Source organism: Onychostoma macrolepis, chromosome 04, assembly GCF_012432095.1.
Source record: "Onychostoma macrolepis isolate SWU-2019 chromosome 04, ASM1243209v1, whole genome shotgun sequence".
NCBI lineage: Eukaryota > Metazoa > Chordata > Actinopteri > Cypriniformes > Cyprinidae > Onychostoma > Onychostoma macrolepis.
Genome location: NC_081158.1, coordinates 35,181,623 through 35,203,372, shown reverse-complemented (window position 1 = coordinate 35,203,372; position 21,750 = coordinate 35,181,623). Strand labels below are relative to the sequence as shown.

The 21,750-nt window shown below is 38.2% G+C and overlaps 1 protein-coding gene across 2 annotated transcripts; it reads left to right on the top strand.

Moving 5' to 3' along the window:
* The first annotated feature begins 8,412 nt into the window (after positions 1-8,412).
* LOC131538676 (uncharacterized protein DDB_G0271670-like) lies at positions 8,413-21,479 on the top strand. Of its 2 annotated transcripts, XM_058772690.1 has the most exons (9): positions 8,413-8,781; positions 9,275-9,460; positions 9,616-9,670; positions 9,833-9,930; positions 11,559-11,888; positions 12,583-12,732; positions 15,498-15,596; positions 15,811-15,854; positions 15,945-21,479. In XM_058772690.1, the coding sequence occupies exons 2-9, from the start codon at positions 9,421-9,423 to the stop codon at positions 16,359-16,361; spliced, it is 1,233 nt and encodes a 410-aa protein (XP_058628673.1). In that variant the 5' UTR covers positions 8,413-8,781; positions 9,275-9,420; the 3' UTR covers positions 16,362-21,479. The 2 variants fall into 2 exon arrangements, with proteins under 2 accessions (XP_058628673.1, XP_058628672.1); XM_058772689.1 differs by having other exon boundaries at positions 8,414-8,781; positions 9,616-9,930.
* Positions 21,480-21,750: the final 271 nt, after the last annotated feature.

The window sequence follows — 21,750 nt, the reverse complement described above, 5'->3', positions numbered from 1 at the left end:
TAGATACAAGCGTCTGCTGAATGCATACATGCTAAGTGCTGGATGGGACTTGATTTCATCCATGATGAACTGCATAAATTAGTTAGATAAATTATTATAAGACGACAAGCATCTTTATATGACATTTTATTTCATTTAGTGCTTTTTTTTTTTAGTGTTAATAAGATACTATAATAGTTTCTATTAATATTTAGAATCAGTTTTTATATTTTCATTGTAATTCGACCGTTTTAGTCATTTTGTTTGTTTTGTCAGGTTTTTTTTAGACGTATCTATATAGTTTTTAACATAAGCATGTATTTAATTTTTATAATTTTATTTATTTATTTTTTATTTTTTTATTTTTAGTATTTATTTAAGTTGAGCTAGATTAAAATGAAAAAATGTTGCCTTGGCAACTAGTTGAAATTCTTTTTATATTGAAGTTAATGTTAAAGCAAAAAATAATAATAATAACAGTTTTATTTTAGTGATGGACCGTTCATCACAATAAGAACAGGCTGAGGAATTAAAGTAAAATTAAAGTCCATTTAGCTGCACATTCCTGTGTATTTTCATGCAGCAGGTATTTAAAGCCGTTAAACACAAAAGCAGCGCGTTGATCAAAGCGTTTCGAGCCAACAAAGAGTTTCCTGGCAAAAAAACGCAAAATAATTCCCTCACTTTGATTTTGGCTCCAGTGAAACTAGACAGGAAATCAACTATTTCTCAGACCACCGGCGGATTTTCCCTGATCCTGCGTCGGCCGAGGAGCATCTTAACGGTGACCCGGTGCTGGAGCGGCTGACCTCAGATCTGCCAAAGGCCCAGAGTTTACCTCCCGTCCTGTGACTAAGCAGAGCAAATGGATTTCACATGCTTGCCTCCTTATCTCACTGACAGACACGGCGAATTTCAGAGCTGATTGGTCCTCATTGTTGCCAGATGTTGCAGTGTGGACGCAGATGTTGAGATAATAGTCGTTTAGCTCTCATTAACCGATCTGCAGAGCATCTCTCTGCCGAGGTCTGAACATGCAGGATCTGATTCTGTCAGAGCATGCTTTCTTAGAGCACTGAAAATCTTCATCCACCCTTTAGACGATGTAAAACAGATGTTCTTTATGGTACAGATGTTGCTGTAAATCTGCAGGAACGTTCGGCGCTGCTCTTTACAGTGAGAAAGAGACGCTGGAATCTCGCTGCGGTTTCTCGTAAACCGGTGGCGCAGGTGGGAATGTGAGAGTTTCTGGGAAAATCGGCCTGTTCGCGTCTACAACACCAGAAAGAAGGATTGGATAAAAAGTGAAAAATAATACTGAACCTATAAGCTGTGACAGAAATACATTTTTCCATTGAGTTAGATTTCCAGGGCGTTTTTACCCTTTATATGGGCTTTAACAGCTTTAAATGTATTTATTCAGTAGATGAGATATTATAGGGCTGTTAGCAATCAAATTAAATCGAAAGTGGCATTAATTGTACATACAGTTCAGAGATGGCATGAACAACATAGTGTTACAAAATTAATGCTTTAAATATGGAGAAATATGGAGGCCTACTTTAAATATAAAACTAAAACCACCAGTAGGTGGCGACAAGTCGCTGTCTTAATGAGTGAGTCGCTGATTCATGATTCATTCAAAATAGCTGATTCATTCAGGAACGAAGCAAGTCACTGTTTATGAATGAGTCGTTGAATCGTCAACTCACCTGAATTATTTTAAAAGGCTGAGTCATTTAGGAACGAAGCAAGTCACTACTGTCTTTATGCATGAATCACTGAATCATTAACTCACTCGATTTGTTCTAAAATGCTGAATCATTCTGGAAAGAAGTAAGCCACTACTGTCTATATGCATGAGTCATTGAATCATCAACTCACTCAGTTTGATCAAAAACGTTGAATCATTCCGGAATGAAGCAAATCACTACTGTATAAATGGGTCACTGAATTGTTGACTCATTCAATTCATCAAAAAAGCTGAATCATTCAGAAACAAAGCAAGTGACTGTCTTAATGAATGGCTCACTGAATCATTAATTCACACGATTTGTTCAAAATGTTGAATCATTCTGGAAAGAAGTAAGTCACTACTGTCTATAAGCATGAGTCATTGAATCATTAACTCACTCGATTCGTTCCAAAAATGTTGATGCAGTGGTTCTGCTGATTAGAACTATTTTTGTTGATGGAAAAGAGCAAAAACAGTCGATATTGACAATATAGCTTATCGGTAATTGATTTATTATACACCGCTGGATAAAGTATAACTGATGATTTTATGAGAAGGACAAACGGCTCTGAACCTGAACGCTCAGTGCTGGAGCTTTGATCAGATTGTAATAGTTTAACACTAGTAATGACACACGAGCTGAGGATCCAGTGTGAATGTTTGAATGTGTCTGTGTTTAGACTGTGTGCAGTGAGACGAGAGCGTTTCGATTCCAGGTGCTTTCCGCTCCTCCAGCTGCGACTTCTTCACATTCTTTCACTGTATGTGCAGACAGACGGAGAGAAGGCTGTGTCAGTGCGGTTCTGCAACGCTGGAGGCAACAAACACACTTTTCAAACGGAGTTCATGAACACGCCCCCTGCCTGCCATTGGTCAGACCTCCTTATAGCTCCGCCCCCATACTCAAAACCAGCTCAACTGATGTTTGGAGTATTTTCAGCTGTAAATCATCCACATAAAAACAGCTGGAATGCAGGACAACGATGTTGATCATAAGTGAGTGGAGATGAAATGCAGTTTAGATCAGAGCTGTGGGGAAATTAAACCAGGTTTGTTCCCCAGTATTCAGTCGAATGGCAGTCCACCCAGGTAACAAATTTAGGTTATAAAAACATTGATTTTACGTGTTTCTAAAACATTAAAATGTCCATTTATGTCCGTTATTTAAAGGTTGCAAAAACCTTTCTTAGAACGTGCATCAAGTACAAATAAGAACGTTTTCTCAACGTTATGAAAACGTATATCAAATATTAATAAGGTTACAAGAACATTCCAACGTTATTTTAAGAACGTTATGTTCTAACATTCACATATTATATATATATATATATATATATATATATATATATTAGAATTTTTTTTTCTTGGTTATGTGAATGTTAAAGAAACATTCCATTTCATAATTTTGAAACAATTATGGGAATGTTACATTTGAATGTTCTCTAAAACAAGTAGCAACATTTAAACTACAACTTTACATGTATAAATAATGTTTTTGTTTACATTTTGAGATCATTATTAAAGGCCAGATAATTCCCCAGCTAACAATATGTTCTAAGAATATTTTGCTAACATTTCATTAAAGTTATAAAAACGTTTGAATGTTCAAAATGCCCAGTTTTTAAAACGTTTATTTTTTTTCTTGAAATAACAAATAAGAACATTGGATGTTTTGAGAATGTTGATCTCATAATGTTTTCTCAATGTTATGAGAACGTGTATCAAATATTAATAAGGTTACAAGAACATTCCACAATCGTTACTTTAAGAACGTTATGTGCTAACATTTACATAAATCTTGTAAAGAACACTCTCTGTTAGCTGTGTATAGTAGGTTGTCTGAAATAAATCTGATCTGAATGATCAGGTATGTGCGGTTAATGAGCGCCGAAGCCGTCAGGTTTGGTCGTGTCGATCATGTTTGCATGCACACATAACACTTTCCCTCTGCAGATCTTACTCTGATTTTATCCCCAGATTCGCCGGCCCACCCAGAAGAGTCGCACAAGCCGTTTTTATGGGCTCACAGACGTTCCTCTGTTGGTTTATCGGAGCTCGGCCAACTCATATACTGTCACACGCGGCGGATTCTCTCGTCCCGCTTCCAAGCCAAATTAGCACCATCCAAGAAGAAATCAGACTCCAGAAATAAAAGAGTCAATATGCAGTTGATTTGAGTTGCCATCGCACTGGCTCTAATAACAAAGATCTCCTGATGTGTTCCAGACGCTCTGCAATGAGCCTCCATCATCTCAGCATCAGCTCCAGAAACACAAAGACAATCACTCAGACGTTCAGAAGAATGTTCACATACATAAAGTACATTGTTTAAATACATAAAAGTATCAAGTCCATATTCCAAAAAAAAAAAAAAATTCTCTGATAATCTTCCCTTCTGATAATCTTTCTCTATGACACATTAATGATTTCATTATTATTTTAATTCGATTTTTATATTTTTGCGGTACTTGTGATATTTTTCTAGAAAAGTGTAATTTTTATAATACTTTTCTACGACACTCATATTTTCACATTATACATTTTTGATACTTCTGATATATATTTTTATATTTTATGATATATGTTTTGATATTTTTATGATGCTTTTATATATTTAGATATATTTGATATTTTTATGGTTTTGTTATTTATATTTTTAATTTTCTGATTTTGTTTTTATGATACACATTACATTTTATTGTAATTTTTTGTTTTTGATTTTAATATTGTTATGATATATATATATATATATAATGTATTTTTTTTTTTTTTTTTACTTTTACTTTTTGGTCTTTCAGAGCTTGACATTCCCTTTCATTCAAACATCTCCTCTTCTGCTCCACTGAAGTAAACAATACAGTAAATGGTGACAGTATGATTATTTTTGGGGTGAATTATCACTTTTAGAGCGATTGATCAGTGTGTTTTGGAAAAGAGTGCATTGGACGACATGTGAGCACCTGGTTCTCTCTCTCTGTGTGTGTGTGTGTGTGTGTGTGTGTGTGTGTTCCTGCAGAGGCTGAATGACTGTTATTACACTAATGGCTTGGTAATGTTGGTTTTCCGGACTCGTGTGATTGTTACCAAACCTGCTGTTCTGAACACAGGTGGACGATTCGCTCTTGAACAGCACTAAACCTCCTTTCACTTTAGTGTGTCTTCACATAAACTTACTATAATACAGTTACACTGGAAAGAAATGGATTTATTGCCTTAAAGGGACAGTTCACCCAAAAATGACAATTCAGTCATCGTTTTCTCACCTTCATGTCATTCCAAACCTTCTACTGAACACAAAAGAAGATATTTTGAAGAATGTTAGGAATCAAACAGTTGACGGTAGCCATTGACTTCCATAGTATTTTTTTCCCCAGTCTATGGAAGATAGACAACAGTTTGGTTACCAAAACTTGTAGTGACACTGAAAAACTCTCAAGTGCACACACACACACACACACACACACACACAATGTTCTTGGTGTGTTTTAGGGCCCAGATGGTTCTTCAAGTCCGTGAGCTGCTGCACTTCAAACGCTGTAATTAACACTCACACGTGCAAAACACATGCACACGTGCTCAACGCACCACAAGCATCCTTCTGACACCCTCACAGATCTGCTCTCACACTTCGCTAATTAACTTCTGACAATTTCTGATTGTTCTCTGAACATCCAGTTTTTAAAAATATTTTACAAACTTTTTTTTTTCTTGGTTATGTGAACGTTAAAGAACATTCCATTTCATTATTTTGAAAGCATTATGAGAACGTTACATCTGAACGTTCTAAAACAAGTAACAATGTTTAAAAAACATAAGACGAACGTCCAACTACAACTTTACAGAAAAAAACGCTCCATGGGCCACAAAACCAGTCATAAGGGTACATTTTTTGAAATTGAGATTTTTACATCATCTGAAAGCTGAATAAATAATCTTTGCATAGATGTATGGTTTGTTAGGACAATATCTGGCTGAAAATCTGGAATCTGAGGGTGCAAAAAAATCTAAATATTGAGAAAATCACCTTTAAAGTTGTTCAAATGAAGTTCTTAGCAATGCATATTACTAATCAAAAATTACGTTTTGATATATTTACGGTAGGAAATTTACAAAATATCTTCATGGAACATGATCTTTACTTAATATCCCAATGATTTTTGGCATAAAAGAAAAATTGATAATTTTGACCCATACAGTGTATTTGTTGGCTATTGCTACGAATAAAAATAATGTTTTTATGTCAACGTTTTGAGAACATTAATAAATTCCAGATATTTCTGAATGTTCAAAACGTCCATTTAAAAAAAAAAAAAAAGTTTTAATTTTTCTTGGTTTTATGAACATTAAAGGAACATGCAAACATTATGGAAATGTTATATATGAATGTTAACAATTAAACATCCAACTAAAACATTAATATTTTAGTGTGATTACATTTAAAACATAATGAGCGTTCTGTTAATGTTTCTAGAAGAAGGTTTTAAGAGAATCTTCCCTGTTAGGAATGTTAACCTACTAGAAACAACCAGCTAACTCAGTGATGGAGGTGAATGTGGTTGATTTCAGTCTTGTGAGGGAAATGTGGGCGAGTTGTGATTTGCAGAGACACACGTTCAGCTTGCATTCATCTCTGTTTGGGTTTTGCTGCATCAGATCTCATCAGGCCTTTAGAAGCGTCTCTGTTTAAACCCTCTTCTCGTTCACAAACCATTTCCACGTGCGCGCGGAGGAAACTTGCAAACATCTGCATTTTCCATCAGAAGTGGTTTGTGGGGCTGGTTTGGAGGGGCGGAGGGGTTTGAGGAGACAGGCCACAGAAAATGACTCTTCATCAACGCTCGTGCAGACAAACATCATCATCTTCAGCTGAGACGTTCCCCAAGTCAGATGCGTTTCTCTGGGATCATTTCCAAAATATTAAACAGGATTTCTGTCTGTGTGTGTGTGTGTGTAGTTTGCTGTGAATGTCTCTGGCAGTCAGAAGCTTCTTCTGCCCAAAATAAATAAACGCTGCGCCGCCAGACGCCTGCTGAAGCTCTGCTCTAATTGGCTGCAAATGAGCTGTGATGACCCGCCCCGAACAATCAGAGACCCCGCCCCTCGCGCCGCGAGCAGCCAATCACAGCGCTCTGCCTGAAATCGCACAAAAGAGAGTGGAACAAAAGCACACTTTTGTGGAGTCAAAACTGCTGCTGAGGAACTCTAACACACAGGTTTATGAACATGATGATAAATATGACACGCTCTTGCTGGAGAGTGTGAAGAACAAAGAGGAGAATAAAAATGCTCCTTTAGCGCCACCAAGTGGAAAAGAGGACTATTGCGATTAAAAACAACTTGAACTGTTCACATTAGAATTGTGTATTTTTCACACATTTTTAAATAGTATTTTGAAACAATAAACTATTATTTAAATAATATTTTTTTATAAAATAAATAATATTTATACAATATATAGGATATACATATGTGACCCTGGACCACAAAACCAGTCTTAAGTGTCAATTTTTCGAAATTGAGATTTATACATCATCTGAATAGAATAGGATCGGACAATATTTGGCTGATATACAACTATTTGAAATCTGGAATCTGAGGGTGCAAAAAAATCTAAATATTGAGAAAATCACCTTTAAAGTTGTTCAAATGAAGTTCTTAGCAATGCATATTACTAATCAAAAATGAAGTTTTGATATATTTACGGTAGGAAGTTTACTAAATATCTTCATGGAACATGATTTTTACTTAATATCCTAATGATTTTTGGCATAAAAGAGAAATGGATAATTTTGACCCATGCAATGTATTGTTGGCTATTGCTACAAATATATACAGTTTTACATAAATACAAAATATTTATATGCATAAATATATTATTATACATTAAAATAAATATGTGTGTGTGTATATATGCTAAATATATTTTTAAATGTATGTGTAAAAGGAATAAATAAATTCATTCATTCATTCATTATTAATAAATAAATAAATGCATTACCTATTATTAATTAAATAACTACATAAACATCTATAAATATTTAATATATTTATAATATCAATATTATACATATCATAATATCAATATCGATAAAAAATATCAGACATAGGACATGAAAAATAATTGGGGAAAAAGTATATTTAAAAAATAATAAATGCATTCATTCGTCAAATATTTATTGTATAATCATATAAAGGAATATTTCAATAAAATACATAAAACTAATATATGTGTGTATAAAATATATATTAATATCAAATATCTAATATTTTTTAAAACAATGAGTAAAAATAAAAGATTTATGTATAATGTATGTATAATCTACAATAAATATATAAATATAAATGTACATGCAAGAGTTTTAAAGTCTTCAAACGATTCACTCTCAGTAAACGAGGGTGACACACAGAGTAAAAGCGTACACTGTATTGTTTTGGAGGTCAGACGTCTCGCTGAAGCATTGCTGCTGTTTCTGTAACGGAGTGATTAGTGCACTCGTTAGTGTGTTTACTTTAATTACTGACGGCCTGATCAGAGGCAGCAGGAGCTGTGACCTTTGACCTGACGTCTCCCGTCTCTGCTGGTAATGAGAGCGAGGAGGTCAGCGGATGACGGCGAGGGTCAGGAGGATGTCTCACTCCCCGCTAATGAACCTCCTGCTGATATCAGGTTAACGAGCGCATCAGCGACGGGTCATTGTTTGATCAGAAAGAAGCTTCGCTGTTAATAAGCCTCCAGCGTTTGACTTTCATTCATGTGCATGTGTTTACTTGAAGTCTGAACCTCCAGAAACTTCATTCATGCTGTTGGTGTTAAAGACACATAATACATTCATAAGGAACGGTTTGGTGGCCTTGTCCTCATTTGGACAGATAAATGCGTGTCTTTGCTGTCAAAGGGCTCTCTATCCGGCTCCTGAACCATGTGAAGACCCTCAGGATTTATGAACCCGTTCTGCTCCGCGTCTCCTGCAGCGCCTGCAGCCTGAAGATCATCAGAGCGTTTGGGTTCCCTCCGCGGACGCTTTGGGTCGGTGTGACCTTGATGACTTTGAGCTGGACATCCAGCAGTATGTCAACCTGCGTCCTTGAAACACTTACAAAAAATACCAGAACGTACCGTGGTTTTGAGAAATTATTATTATTCTTTTTTTAATTAATAAAACATTTTATTTAAAAAATAAATAAATAAAATCGATTAAAATACATATTTTCAAATAAATAAATAATATGTCTAATAGTACAGTGGTATAGTGAGTAAATTTTTTTTAATAATTCAATCATTTTTAATCACTGCAAAATAATTTAACTCAACGTTTACCTCTGTCTGAAATTAAAGATGCAGAAATAATCAACAGCAGTGTAAATTATTATTATCTGTAGAAATAAATCGCATTAATGTAATTCTCATATTTCACCACAGGAGGGCGATGAAACTCGAATTATAAATGTATATTACAGATGTAAAATCTGCATGTTCATTTGAGGCATGTGTGAAATATTAGTTTCACTTCCCTCTTTGTTAACCATCACTCTTTCTCTCTCTCTCTCTCTCTCTCTCAGAGGAAGTGGTTGTCTCTCACACATTCAGCAGTTCGTGTTAAACATGTAACCAGGAAAGAAGCACTAAAACTCATCTGAACACACATCGAGAGCTTCAGAAGAACTGAATCTACTAACAACAGAGAATCATTGAATAAGAGAGAAGAATGAAGATCATCTGGACTTTCACTCTGCTGATGATTCCTGGTAAGAATCTGAACTCACAGTAAATCACTAAAAACAGCAGAGACTTTAACTTCAGTTATTATGTTCAACTGATTTTGAAATGTTGAAGAAAGCTCATTTCTGTGTATTCTCAAATAAATATATTATTGTTGTGTTAAGATGCTGGTTTGTTGTAGGTGTGTTGAGCTCCATCAGTGTGACGGGATATTCAGGAGGAGGAGTCAGGATCAGGTGCAGATATGATAGAAAATATACAGAAAATGCAAAGTATTTTTGTAGAGGACAGCAGTGCACAGAGCTAATCAGGACTAATACTAAAAACGAATGGGTTGACTCTGGAAGATTCTCTCTGTATGACAACACAACAGCAGCAGTTTTCACTGTGACCATCAGAGATCTGAGTGAAGGGGATTCTGGGACGTACTACTGTGGAACTGATGTCTCTTGGGATATAGATTCATACACTGAAGTGAATCTGAAGGTTATAACAGGTGAGTAACTGAGACTCAAACCCATGATGATCATCAGCATCACCACACTCAACACTGACTGTAATTACTGCGGTTCACACGTTCAGCTCATGCTGTCATATTACAGTTTTTCTCGATTGCTAACACACTGTAACTGATTCATTCGGCACAATTTTCCAAACCATTCACACAGTTCTCGAAACAAAGACACGTTTCTCAAAACATTAACACATTTCACATGCTCCAGTTTGCTCAGTGTTTTCTGCAAAACTCTGCAATAACAGCATCATTTTGCACAGATTTAACCATGTTATCATTTAGAAAACACAAACACACAATATAACTACATCAAGAATCACAAAAAGAACACAAATAGCACACATTTATCCGTGTGTGAACTTTCAGTAGCAAAAATGATGACACAGCAGTCAGAATCTCAGGATGATATGAACAAGAGCTGATTATGTGTTTTGAGAAATTAATCCTGGTCGTGGAGGTGAAAGGTCATTTGTTGCTGATGAATTATAAAGCACTATAGTTGAGCATGTTCTTGTGCATGGACTGATCATAAGGAAAGCTGCCTGCAGGATCATCTACAGGGTTTTACACGACTTACACATTACAATTACAGTACATAGTAGCAGAACTTCAGATGAGAGGACTTGTACTGTAAATACTGTAGCACACAGCCTCAAACTCATAACTGTTGAATTGATTTGTAGCCAAGTACTTCTTACATGTATTTGTGCAGAACTGAGAGTCTGTCGAGGGGAGGCAGAGAAAGTCAATAGATTAGATGTGTATAATGACGAGGGTATGGCAGGTATTACAAGCTGAAGGTGGCATCTCAGGACATTGACCCATGTCCCCACTTTTCAAAACGCTTATAAATCACACATAATGAGGTTTTTTTGGGGAAAGTTGAAATGCACAGTCTCCTGTAAGGGGTAGGTTTAGGTGTAGGGTTGGTGTAGGGCAATAGCACATACAGTAAGTACAGTATAAAAACCATTACGCCTATGGAGAGTCCCCGCTTTTCACAAAAACGAACGTGTGTGTGTGTGTGAGAGAGAGTGTGTGTGTGTGTGTGTGTGTGTGTCAGTGTGAGTGTGATCGATGAGAGTGTGTGTGTGTGTGTGTGTGTGTGTGTGTGTGTGTATCTCACCACGTCAGTAAAAGAAGATGAAGTGCCATTTCTTTATATGAATAATGAAGAACATCACTGATACTGAGTTTGTGTTCAACAGGTCAAAAGATCAGTGATGTGAGAGGATATTCAGGAGGAAACGTCATTATAAACTACAAATATAAGACGCTAGAAGCGAATCCTTTGATAGCTGTGTGTAAAACTGGAGCAGATCAATGTTTAACTCTAATAAACACTAACAGAGCAGCAGAATGGACACATGTCGGCCGATTCTCTGTTCATGATGACAGATCTGCTCGTCTCTTACGTGTGTTTATCAGAGAGCTGAATGTGAACGATTCTGGAGAATATAAGATTATAGTCAAAGTTTCTGAAGACTACAGTTTCTTCTCTGAGTTTCACCTGAACATGCTTGAAACCTGCTTTCATTCACTCATGCATTTGTTTCTGTGGTGAACTGATGAATCTGGTTTAATGTGAGCTTGATTTGACTCTCAAACAGCTGATTGTTGTGAGAAGAGCATCAGTCTCTCAGCTGCTGCAGGAGGATCTGTGAACATCAGCTGCAAATACCCACAATCCCACAGGACTGATGTGAAGTTTGTCTGCAGGAGATCTGGATCTGATCTCTGTGCTGAAGAGACGTCTGTGAAGGAGAGCAGAACATGGACCGCTGCGGGACAGATCCAGCTGTATGATGACAGAGAGCAGCAGCTCCTGACGGGATCCATCAGTCATGTGACTCGACAACATTCAGCTGAATACTGGTGTGGAGTTCAGTCTGATGAAGGACACAAGAGCTTCATCACACGAGTCCTCATCAGCGTTACAGGTACAGATGACTTTCTCACTCATATTAATCAGAATGTCATTAATAATCACAGCTAGCTTCCATTCAGCAGATCACTGTGTGTCTTGAATCATGTTGCTTGAGTGTGCAAAGAAAGTGATCAGTGATGTTTGTAAGAGAACCGACTCTGTTCACACAGGTTTACCAGCAGGTTCATTTTAGATGTTTGTGTGTTTAAAGCAAAACCACAAAACACAGTTAAAAAGAGGAAGTTTTCTTATAATTGCTCATGGCTGCAGTCAAAAGTGCAGTTTAGTGTAGAATAATGTTGCTGTTCTGCTCAATGAGAAACTGCACACTGAGTTTGGACAGTGTTTGTGTATTTTATTCTTCATTTCTTTCTTTAAATGTCCAGTACCTGCAGATCTGGACTCAGTCTGAAAGTAGCAGCAGTTTGTAGTTTTCTGTTTTGGTGTTACTAGTTCAAGTGTGCTCATCTGGATGCAGTATTAGTGCAGTTTGTAGCACTTCTGTGAGTTATTTCATCAGTCTTGTACTATAGTTAAGAAGCTGCAGTTAAAGATGCTCCTCCAGTAACCTGCTATGAACTGTATTATTCTCAGAAACTACAGGCTTCAGTCACACAAGCTTCAGCTTACAGTTTTGTTTTCTGAACCCCCCCCCCCCCCCATCCTTTAGAATTTTTTCCTCCATGTTTTATATGCTGATATTGCAGAAACAACTGTAGCACCACCATCATCATCATCATCAACAACATCAACACCACCATCATCATCATCATCATCATCTTCATCATCTGCTTCTTCTGTCTCATCAGTCACATCTCCTCTGATCACAACAGTTTCCAAAGAATCTTCATCAGCAGGTGCTGAAATACAAACATGTGATTCATGGCGTAGTTTGTGAGGAGCTCTGACACCCCCAGTGGCCGAAAGATATTACTAAACATTAAAAACATTCAATTTTCAACTCTCAAATAAGTCATGAAACTTAATACTTTGAAATAGTTGATATGTAAGATATTATTATTATTTAATTATTAATAATCAAGTTTGATATTATAGACCTATTTATTGAGATAAATTCGCATTTTGTAGTTTGCAGTTTGTAGGTGTTTATGTAGTGCCTTGCGAAAGTATTCATACCCCTTCATTTTTTTTCACGGTTTGTTATGTTGCAACCTAATGTTAAGCTGCTTTAAATAATTTTTTCTCCACATCAATCTACACTCCGTACACCATAATGGCAAAGCAAAAACAGGTTTGTAACAACTTTGAAAATTTATTAGAAATAAAAAACTGAAATGATTCCATTGCATCAGTATTCATACCCTTTTCTGGCACAGTTGGAACAACACTGGAACTAAACAGAAACACAGACTGGCTCGGTAAGGCAGCTAACACTTGGGGAGTGCTAAACACAGAATAATACTCGGCGATCTGTGAAAAGTTGTCCATGGTTTAAGTAAGGCGTGTAATGGGAATCAGCTGTGTGATCAGTGCAATCAGCTGTGTGTGAGTCATCAGTGCAATGGATGATGGGAATTGAAGTCCTGGGTGACGTGCAACAGTAGTGTAGTGAAAGAGTCAGTGTGGTGAGCGAGTGACCTCTGGCGGTGAGTGAATGGAAGTCCATGGACCTGATTCGTGACACTGAGAAACAGGATTCTCTGGTCTGATGAACCTCAATTCTAAGCATCATGTTTGAAGGAAACCAGGCTCTGCTCATCACCTGCAGAGTACCATCCCAACAGTAAAGTGTGCTGGTATCAGCCTCATGCTGTGGAGCTGTTTTTCAGCAGCAGGGACTGAGGGACACTTCAGAGTAGAAGACAAGCTCAATGCACCAAAATATTGAGATAGCTTTAATGAAAACCCAGTCCAGAGCATTCAGAACCTCAGACTGGCCAGAAGGTTCACCTTCCAACAGGACAATGACCCTAAGCACAGCAAGAGTGGCTTATACACAACTCTGTGAATGTCTTTGAGTGGCCCAGCCACAGCTTGGGCTTGAAACCAATCAAATATTTCTGGAGAAACCTGAAAATGTGTGTCTACCCCCATCCAACCTCACAGAGCTTGAGAGGTGAAGAGGCGAGGAGAAGAATAGCAGATAATTCCCAAATTCTGATGTGCAAAGCTTGTCGCATCATACCCAAAAAACTTGAGTACTGAGTTAAGGGTATGAATACTTATGCAATGTACTTATTTCAGTATTTTATTTTTAACAAATTTGCAAAGTTGTCACAAATCTGTTTTTTGATTTGTCATTATGGTGTATGGAGTGTAGATTGATGTGGGAAAAAAGTAATTTAAAGCAGTTTAACATAAGGCTGCAACATAAAACGTGAAAAAATTAAGGGGTTTGAATACTTTTGCAAGGCACTGGGAATGGATATTTGACTTTCAGTGGCTCAAAGACATTTTGCGGTTCCAAAGAAAATGTTTATAACTTTTAAAGGGGTCTTTTTGCAAAACTCACTTTTACATGTTATTTGAACATAAATGTGTGTTGTCAGTGTGTGTACACAACCACCCTATAATGATAAAAATCCACCCAGTGGTATTTTTTTTTTCACTATAAATAATATCCCCTTTTTCAAATAAAGCCATTCTCAGCTTCTTGTCTGTGTGACGTCACACAAACCAAGGCCACTCCCACGATTGTTGAGTGACAGGATACAATTCGTTTAACATTTACAACACAATAGGAAAAGTGTCACAGAGAGAAGAAAAAAAAAAAAAGTAGGTTGTTCAAAAATAGCCTATTAGCTATTTTTATTCGTCTTGTCAAAATGCTAAATTCGTTTAACATTTTGCTGTTAACACAGTAGGAAAAGTGTCGCAGAGAAAAATCAATAAATAAATACGGCATCTGTCATTTAAAATTATAGGCTAAGCAAAATATAAACAAAACCGAGTTGAACGTCCTTCAAGGACAGCGCATCCAGACGTTGCTCCATCCTTATTCTGCTCTGTCACTCATCGACAACCTGCCTGTTCTGTCTGAGGGCTGTATATTCTGTACCGGTGGTCAATGAGAATAAAGCGCATATATGCTGCTCTGAAAGGACGTCGGGAACAGGATATTGTTAGATTGCCCGCTCCCGTTCAAATTACAGCAGAGTTACCGACCGCTACCGTGTTTTATTCGGGAATTTAATCCCGCGTCGCAAGAAATCTAGTCAGCAGAGCTCATTAGCATTTAAAAGGAAATGCAACAAAACGGGTTGCTGTGAAAAGAGCTGATTTTAACAAGGTTAAAAGGGTGTTGTTTTATACTACCATTGAGAAATTTGAACCAAAGTATGATATAGACTTTTCATTAAGACCCTAAAGAATCATATCAACTTGTGGAAAATGGGCATCCGATGACTCTTTAACTAGGTCTGACACTGTATTTCCTTCCTCAAAAACAAAATGTTGTGGTATTTTTTTTTTTAGCTTTTCCACATTTGTTATCTTCAGGTTACAGTCTTTTTAAACGGAGTAGGGTTAGAGTGATTCTGTGCTCATAAAGACTGTTTAGGACAAACTGAATGGTACAACAAGCTACGGCCATGATCTGATCTGATATTTAGCTCAGAGTGATCAGATTGATTCATTTGATTTTTTTCTCCTGTGTTTTCAGGTTTATCTCTGATCATTTCTCTGGTTCTGGTTCTTCTGCTTCTGATCATCGTTTGTCTCTTAGTACTGTTTTTTTCCTGTAAGAAGCATCAGTCTCAAGGTAAAGCTCCTTCTTAATGTCTTTAGATGCAGAAACTCTCTTTCTACTGAGTTTAAAACAAAGATTTGTTCATCCGTTGTCCCACTTTGAATCTGTCGCCACCTACAGGCTGCAATGAGCAAAATACAGATATTTGATGATATGTAAAAACAGACTTCAGTGTTGAAATGTGATATAGACTAATGTCATTAATTTAAGACTCTTGTTTTGGCAGGCGGTAAATCGTCATCTCAGGCTGGAGCAGCAAAACATGGAGTGGTTCGTATAAAATAATATGCTGAATGAATTCTAAACTCTCCTATAATGAAAATCTTCCGAGCTGTTAATAATTTCTCTGTCTCTCCGCAGGTTTCTAACACTGGTTGTGATTATGAGGAGATTACCCACAAACAATTACCCACAAACCCCTCTGATTCTTCTAACACCGTTTATGCAACTGCTCAATTACCCACAAACCCCTCTGATTCTTCTAACACCGTTTATGCCACTGCTCAATTACCCACAAACCCCTCTGATTCTTCTAACACCGTTTATGCCACTGCTCAATTACCCACAAACCCCTCTGATTCTTCTAACACCGTTTATGCCACTGCTCAATTACCCACAAACCCCTCTGATTCTTCTAACACTGTTTACACTACAGCTCAGAAAGCCACTGGTGACTCTCAGATCTTGATCACATCTGCTGAGGATCTGAATTACAGCGTGGTGAATTTCCACAAGAAAGCAGACTGTCCTGACAGTGTCAGATTGAGGAATAATTAGGATTACAGTGAATACGCGGCTGTCAATCATCTCACTGCCTGACGAGCCACAGCAGAGGATGTCAATGAACTAAAAGATTTTTGCATTTTTGTTATTTTTGTGGTTTACCCTTGAGTTTTTGGTCAGTGTTTGATGTAAATAAGTACTGAATATTAAAGCAGAATATGCAGCTGTGATCAGTTAGTTTGGTTAACGTTAAACTACACGCCTGGTCACCAGCGGTTCTTATGAAACTTTTATTAAGTCTCAGTGTATAAAAGCTCACAAACTTTTACACATGCAGCAATTACTGCTTTTTTCTCAGTGCTCATTTTAAAAGCTTGATAACTTAGAAAAGAAATGTTAATATGTAATATTTAACATACAAATATGATATGAATGGACTATGGAAAGCTAAAGTGATCAAAAAGCAGAACTTCTGTCCTCTGACTGACGTGAAGTGTGAGAGGGAGAAGTTATTTTGGTTAAAGATTACCAGAGTACATGAATTTATAAATAATGATGTTCACAGAGAAATCGTTTATAAAAAATACTGCAATGTTCCAAAAAAAAAAAAAAAGAACAGAGAAGTTTTATATCACAGCTATTGTAATCAATCAGGAATGTGCTTATTTGATCACCACGGTAACCGCTGCTGTTTACAGTCACTGTCAATTTACAGTCTTTAAGATTCTAGTCTGAATAACAATTCTAGATCTATATTTTTGTATAAATCTCTCAAGTAATGCTTTGAAAACAAAGTTTAACTTTCACATGTTCATGAGTCTTGCATGTTTATGTGAACGTATTATCATCACTTCTCTTTTATTATTATCTCTCTCTCTCTCAGAGGAAGTGGGTGTCTCTCTCTCACATTTAGCAGTTCATGTTAAACATGTAATCAGGAAAGAAGCACTAAAACTCATCTGACCCGGATGACGCGCTCTGTGCGTTCTATGGCGCCAGTCTAAACATTGCGTGCAGAGCGCCGTCGCCCGAAGCTGGTCCTCGAGCGGATTTCGCCGCCTTTGTGGAGTGGACACTGGCGAGTGCCAATCCGGACCCAGTGCCCAGCCCACCATCTCCCTGCTGTGCGGAGATAAAGCCCAAGCCCACCGATGATGGAGAGCCCATTACCACCGCGATCAATGAGCCAGCGCAATGCCGAGTGACTGAGTAAAGGATCGCCCCGGAAGCAGAGCCCAACCTATCAGACCAGGTGCGTAAGCCGGCTACAACGCCCATCGCGAGGGAGAAAGAGTGGTGGTGAGCTGAGTATGGCGCGGCCACTGTGCCACACCGAAGATGAGAGGGCTCCCGTTCCAGAGCTAACCCCAAAAAAGGCTCCCGTTCCTGAGTTCAGGCCTGAGAGCCCGGAGGCTCACAAATGGCCGTCCTCCCACCTGCGCCTGCCTCCTCTTCCGCTGTCGTCTGTAAGCCCCTTTGCTTGCCCTCAGCCCACCATCTGTATGGTGCGAGCTCCGCGGGTCTGCCATCCTCCATCGTCGCCGTGGCTAGAGAATCCCTCACCTCCGCCTCCAGCCTCCTCGGCCCGGACTCTGCCTCAGCCTGTTGACCCAGTGGCTCCCTCGTCCCTCCGGCTCCGGCTCCGGCTCCGGCTCCAGCTCCGGCTCCGCCTTGATGAGGTGTCGACCCGCCATTGCCTCGGGACTCCGCTCCTATGGTTTCACCTTGTCGCTCTGTCCCACCGGCTCCGTTGTGTTCCTTCCTCCTGCCAGCTCCACCATGGTCCTCATTAGGGTTGGGAATCGAAAATCGGCTACTTGTTGTCAAATTAAAATTTCGAGATTCCTATGCACTTTTTTTCTTTATCTGTGAGGACCCGACCTAGCGATCTGCCAGGATTTTGCTCGCTAATCTAAGCGTGCCAAAATTTGGCTACATTTGCGATCAGAAGCCAAAAAAGCTAAGTATAATATCTGTGATAGCTAAACATGTTGCAAGAGAGGTGTCACCACCAACATGACAAAGCACTTTAATATAATAGATCATTAAACATTGCGAACACGATTCAAACACCAGCTTGATTCTTTTCCTAAATTACAATGATTCATCTGTATCATTCCTCAATCTTTGTCGTGTGCGATCAATGTGATCACTTGGTTCGTCTGTGCAGCGTACGATCACACCAGTGTGATTTGAACATTTAAATCTGCGTTCTGCGTTTCTGTGTTACAAACATTCAAATCACAGAAGTACTGGGATAAAAGTACTTATAAACAGTGTTGGGCAGTAACTAGTTACTGGTAACTTAGTTACTGTAATAATATTACTTTTTACAGTAACTAGTAGCGTAACTAATTACTAATATGATTTCAGTAATAATATTACAGTTCCATAAAACAGCTAAGTTACTTAATTACTTTTGATGCCTCAACCCCGCTGATTTAAAATCCAACAATCCAATAATTCCTAGATTTATTTTCATAATTTTCATGACTCGCACATGCATGTGATGTCCCCAGTGCAGCAGGTAAGCTTGGAATATGGAAAAGCTTACATTCAGCAGATAGAAATATTGCATTATATTGATTTTGTCATGAAAAAAGATGATCTGGACACTGTTGTGTAAGTTGTGGCTATTTACTCTGGCATTACATCCCACCCACATCCCTCTGATCAGCATCTGGTACATTATATTACTATAAATAAAAATCTTTTTGGAAAATTAAACAGTTTCTTACAAACTTATGTGATTTGATAAAATACATAATAGGCAGACACACTCTGTCAGTTTAAATCTAGATTAAAGACCCATCTCTTTAGCCTGGCTTACACATAACACATTAATACGCTTCTATTATTCAAATCCGTTAAAGGATTGTTAGGCTGCATTAATTAGATCAACCGGAACCGGGAACACTCCCCATAACACACGATGTACTCGTTACATCGTAAGTTGAATGGCATCTACGCTAATATTTGTCTGTTTCTTTCCTATTCTGTTTCTCAGTCCGTATCCGATCAGATGGTGGATCAGCACCAAGAGATGATGTCTACAGCCCTGATCGTCAGCGGAGACCAGGACACCCAGATGACCCCCAGAGATATATCCCCAGATATATCAACCAAAAATAACAAAATAACTAAAATATAATAAAATACCTAACTACATAATACTACTATTGTTAGAAATTGCAACAAAATTAAAATAGAAATATCAACTTTTGAACTGCGGGTTTCGTCTGGTCAGAGGAGATCTGACCCCCGGCTGAGCCTGGTTTCTCCCAAGGGTTTTTTTTCTCCATTCTGTCTCAGAGGGAGTTTTGGTTCCTTGCCGCTGTCACCTCTGGCTTGCTCAGTTGGGGACACTTAATTTCTAGCGATTATCGCCGATTTGATTGCACAGATACTATTTAAACTAAACTGAGCTAGACAATGACATCTCTGAATTCAATAATGAAATGCCTTTAACTGAAAATTGAAAATTGAGTGTTTAATCTTATCATTATACATTACTGACACTCTATCCTCCAATTTGATACTGTTAAGTGCTTTGACACAATCTGTATTGTAAAAGCGCTATATAAATAAAGGTGACTTGACTTGACTTGACATAATGAAATATAATTGTATATCTGTAGCGGAGATATTACAATTAGCTTCAAGCTACACATGACAATTAATGAGGTAAATACAACACTTTTACTTGAATGTCACTATCAGTCACCGCTGAGTGTTTGTAATAACTTCTGACTGCGATCCAATGTTGATTTTGGTCAAATGATGAGGCAGAAATATGTTGTTAATAACATTCTAGAAGAATTTTATGTGGAAGATACACAGTTACAACTTCTGTGGGGCGTGAAGAAAAAGTAATGTAACTAGTGTAACTAATTACTGGTGCCAGAAAGTAATAAGTAAAGTAACAATATTACTTTTGAAAGGACTAACTAGTAATGAGTAATATCTTACATTCTTTCAGTAACTAGCCCAACACTACTTATAAACTATATAAACTCTGATATGTACAGTAGCAATTAAAATAGAGTAAATCACCTTTTGAAAGTAATTTGACACTTCAAATGAAGATTTATCGATTACATTGTTACGCCAGTAGGTGGCAAAAAGGGGCTGTTAAAATGTATTTGTCTTTTAAACATACAAGAGATTCGTTCAAGAACGCTGATTCATCCAGTAATGGAACAAGTACATCTTGAGTGAGTCATTGACTCATTCATTCATGTGATTTTGTTTAGTTGTCTGTTTTTTCTTCAGAATCATGAGAGAACCACAACTTCTGATGAAAAAAAAACACAATTTATCCTGAATCATGCAGTACTCTTTTGCACACAAACAGCTCTTAAAGAGTCCAGTTTTTATGTAGCCTGTTGATTATTTTTTCATGGTATTCAGCTCCAATAAATGGTTTGCAAAAAAGAGACACAGGCGATGTTTGATATCATTATTTAATCACATTGGAAGCGAAACTGGGAATCGAAAAGAATTGGAATCGATAAGCAGAATCAGAATTGGAATTGATCAAATTCAAACAATACCCAACCCTAGTCCTCATTCACTCTGGCTCCGCCGTGGATTTCTGCCTCGGTCGCCAGAGCCCTCAGCTCCACCCTGACCCCCGGATCTTCGGCATCCCCCTGGCTCATTGGCTCTCCATCTCCACCTCGGGCTCCTCCCCCTGGAGTTGGTGGCCATTCTTTCTCCATGGCTCCTCCCTCCTCCTGCTCCACCGTGGGCTGCGGCCTGGGTCCAGCTGTGCTCCTCCTGCTCCAAACCCCTCATCTCCTCCATGGCTCCTCCCTCCTTCGTCACCTCCCTGGTCTCTGTCTGCTGGCCCCCTCTAGGGTGTCCGTCCTCCTCTTGAGCCTCCTCCCAAGTTCCCACCCATCCCTCCTTTTGTTGTTCCTCGGCGCGAGGACGCGCCTTCTGGGAGGGGGCCAAATGTCAGGATTGGACTGCCTTCATTGTGTTTTGGTCCCTGTGAATCAGTTTCTCCCTCATGTGCCCTTATTTGGTCGTTCCTGTCCTCGTTGTCTCATTATTAGTTGATTCCCCGCCACCTGTCTGTCCCTCGTTAAGTTTAGTATATAATGTGTAGTCTGCCTCATGTTTCCCTGTCGGGTTTTAAACTTCATCTCCCAGGGCTACGTGTGTGTTCCTGCCTGTCCTGTGTTCCCAGAGGTTTGGAATAATAAAGACTGTTATGATTGTAATTCTTCTACGTTCTCCTCGTTTCTCGCTCCTCACAGTAGCGTTCGTGACAGCTATGAACTGTATTAGTCTCTGAGAAACTACAGGCTTCAGTTACGCAAACTCAAACTAACAGCTTGCAGTTTTGTTTACTGAGTGTCTCTGTATCAGCAAACATGAATTCTGGGTAATTGAATGTGTGAATGACATCAGTAACACTTATATTTACCATAAGACA

Excerpts from the sequence above, each read along its gene's own strand:
- LOC131538676 (XM_058772689.1), top strand. The coding sequence starts at position 9,421 with ATGAAGATCATCTGGACTTTCACTCTGCTGATGATTCCTG. Across the intron at positions 11,889-12,582 it reads AGTCCTCATCAGCGTTACAG|AAACAACTGTAGCACCACCA; the intron begins GTACAGATGACT and ends CTGATATTGCAG. Across the intron at positions 15,855-15,944 it reads GAGCAGCAAAACATGGAGTG|GTTTCTAACACTGGTTGTGA; the intron begins GTTCGTATAAAA and ends GTCTCTCCGCAG.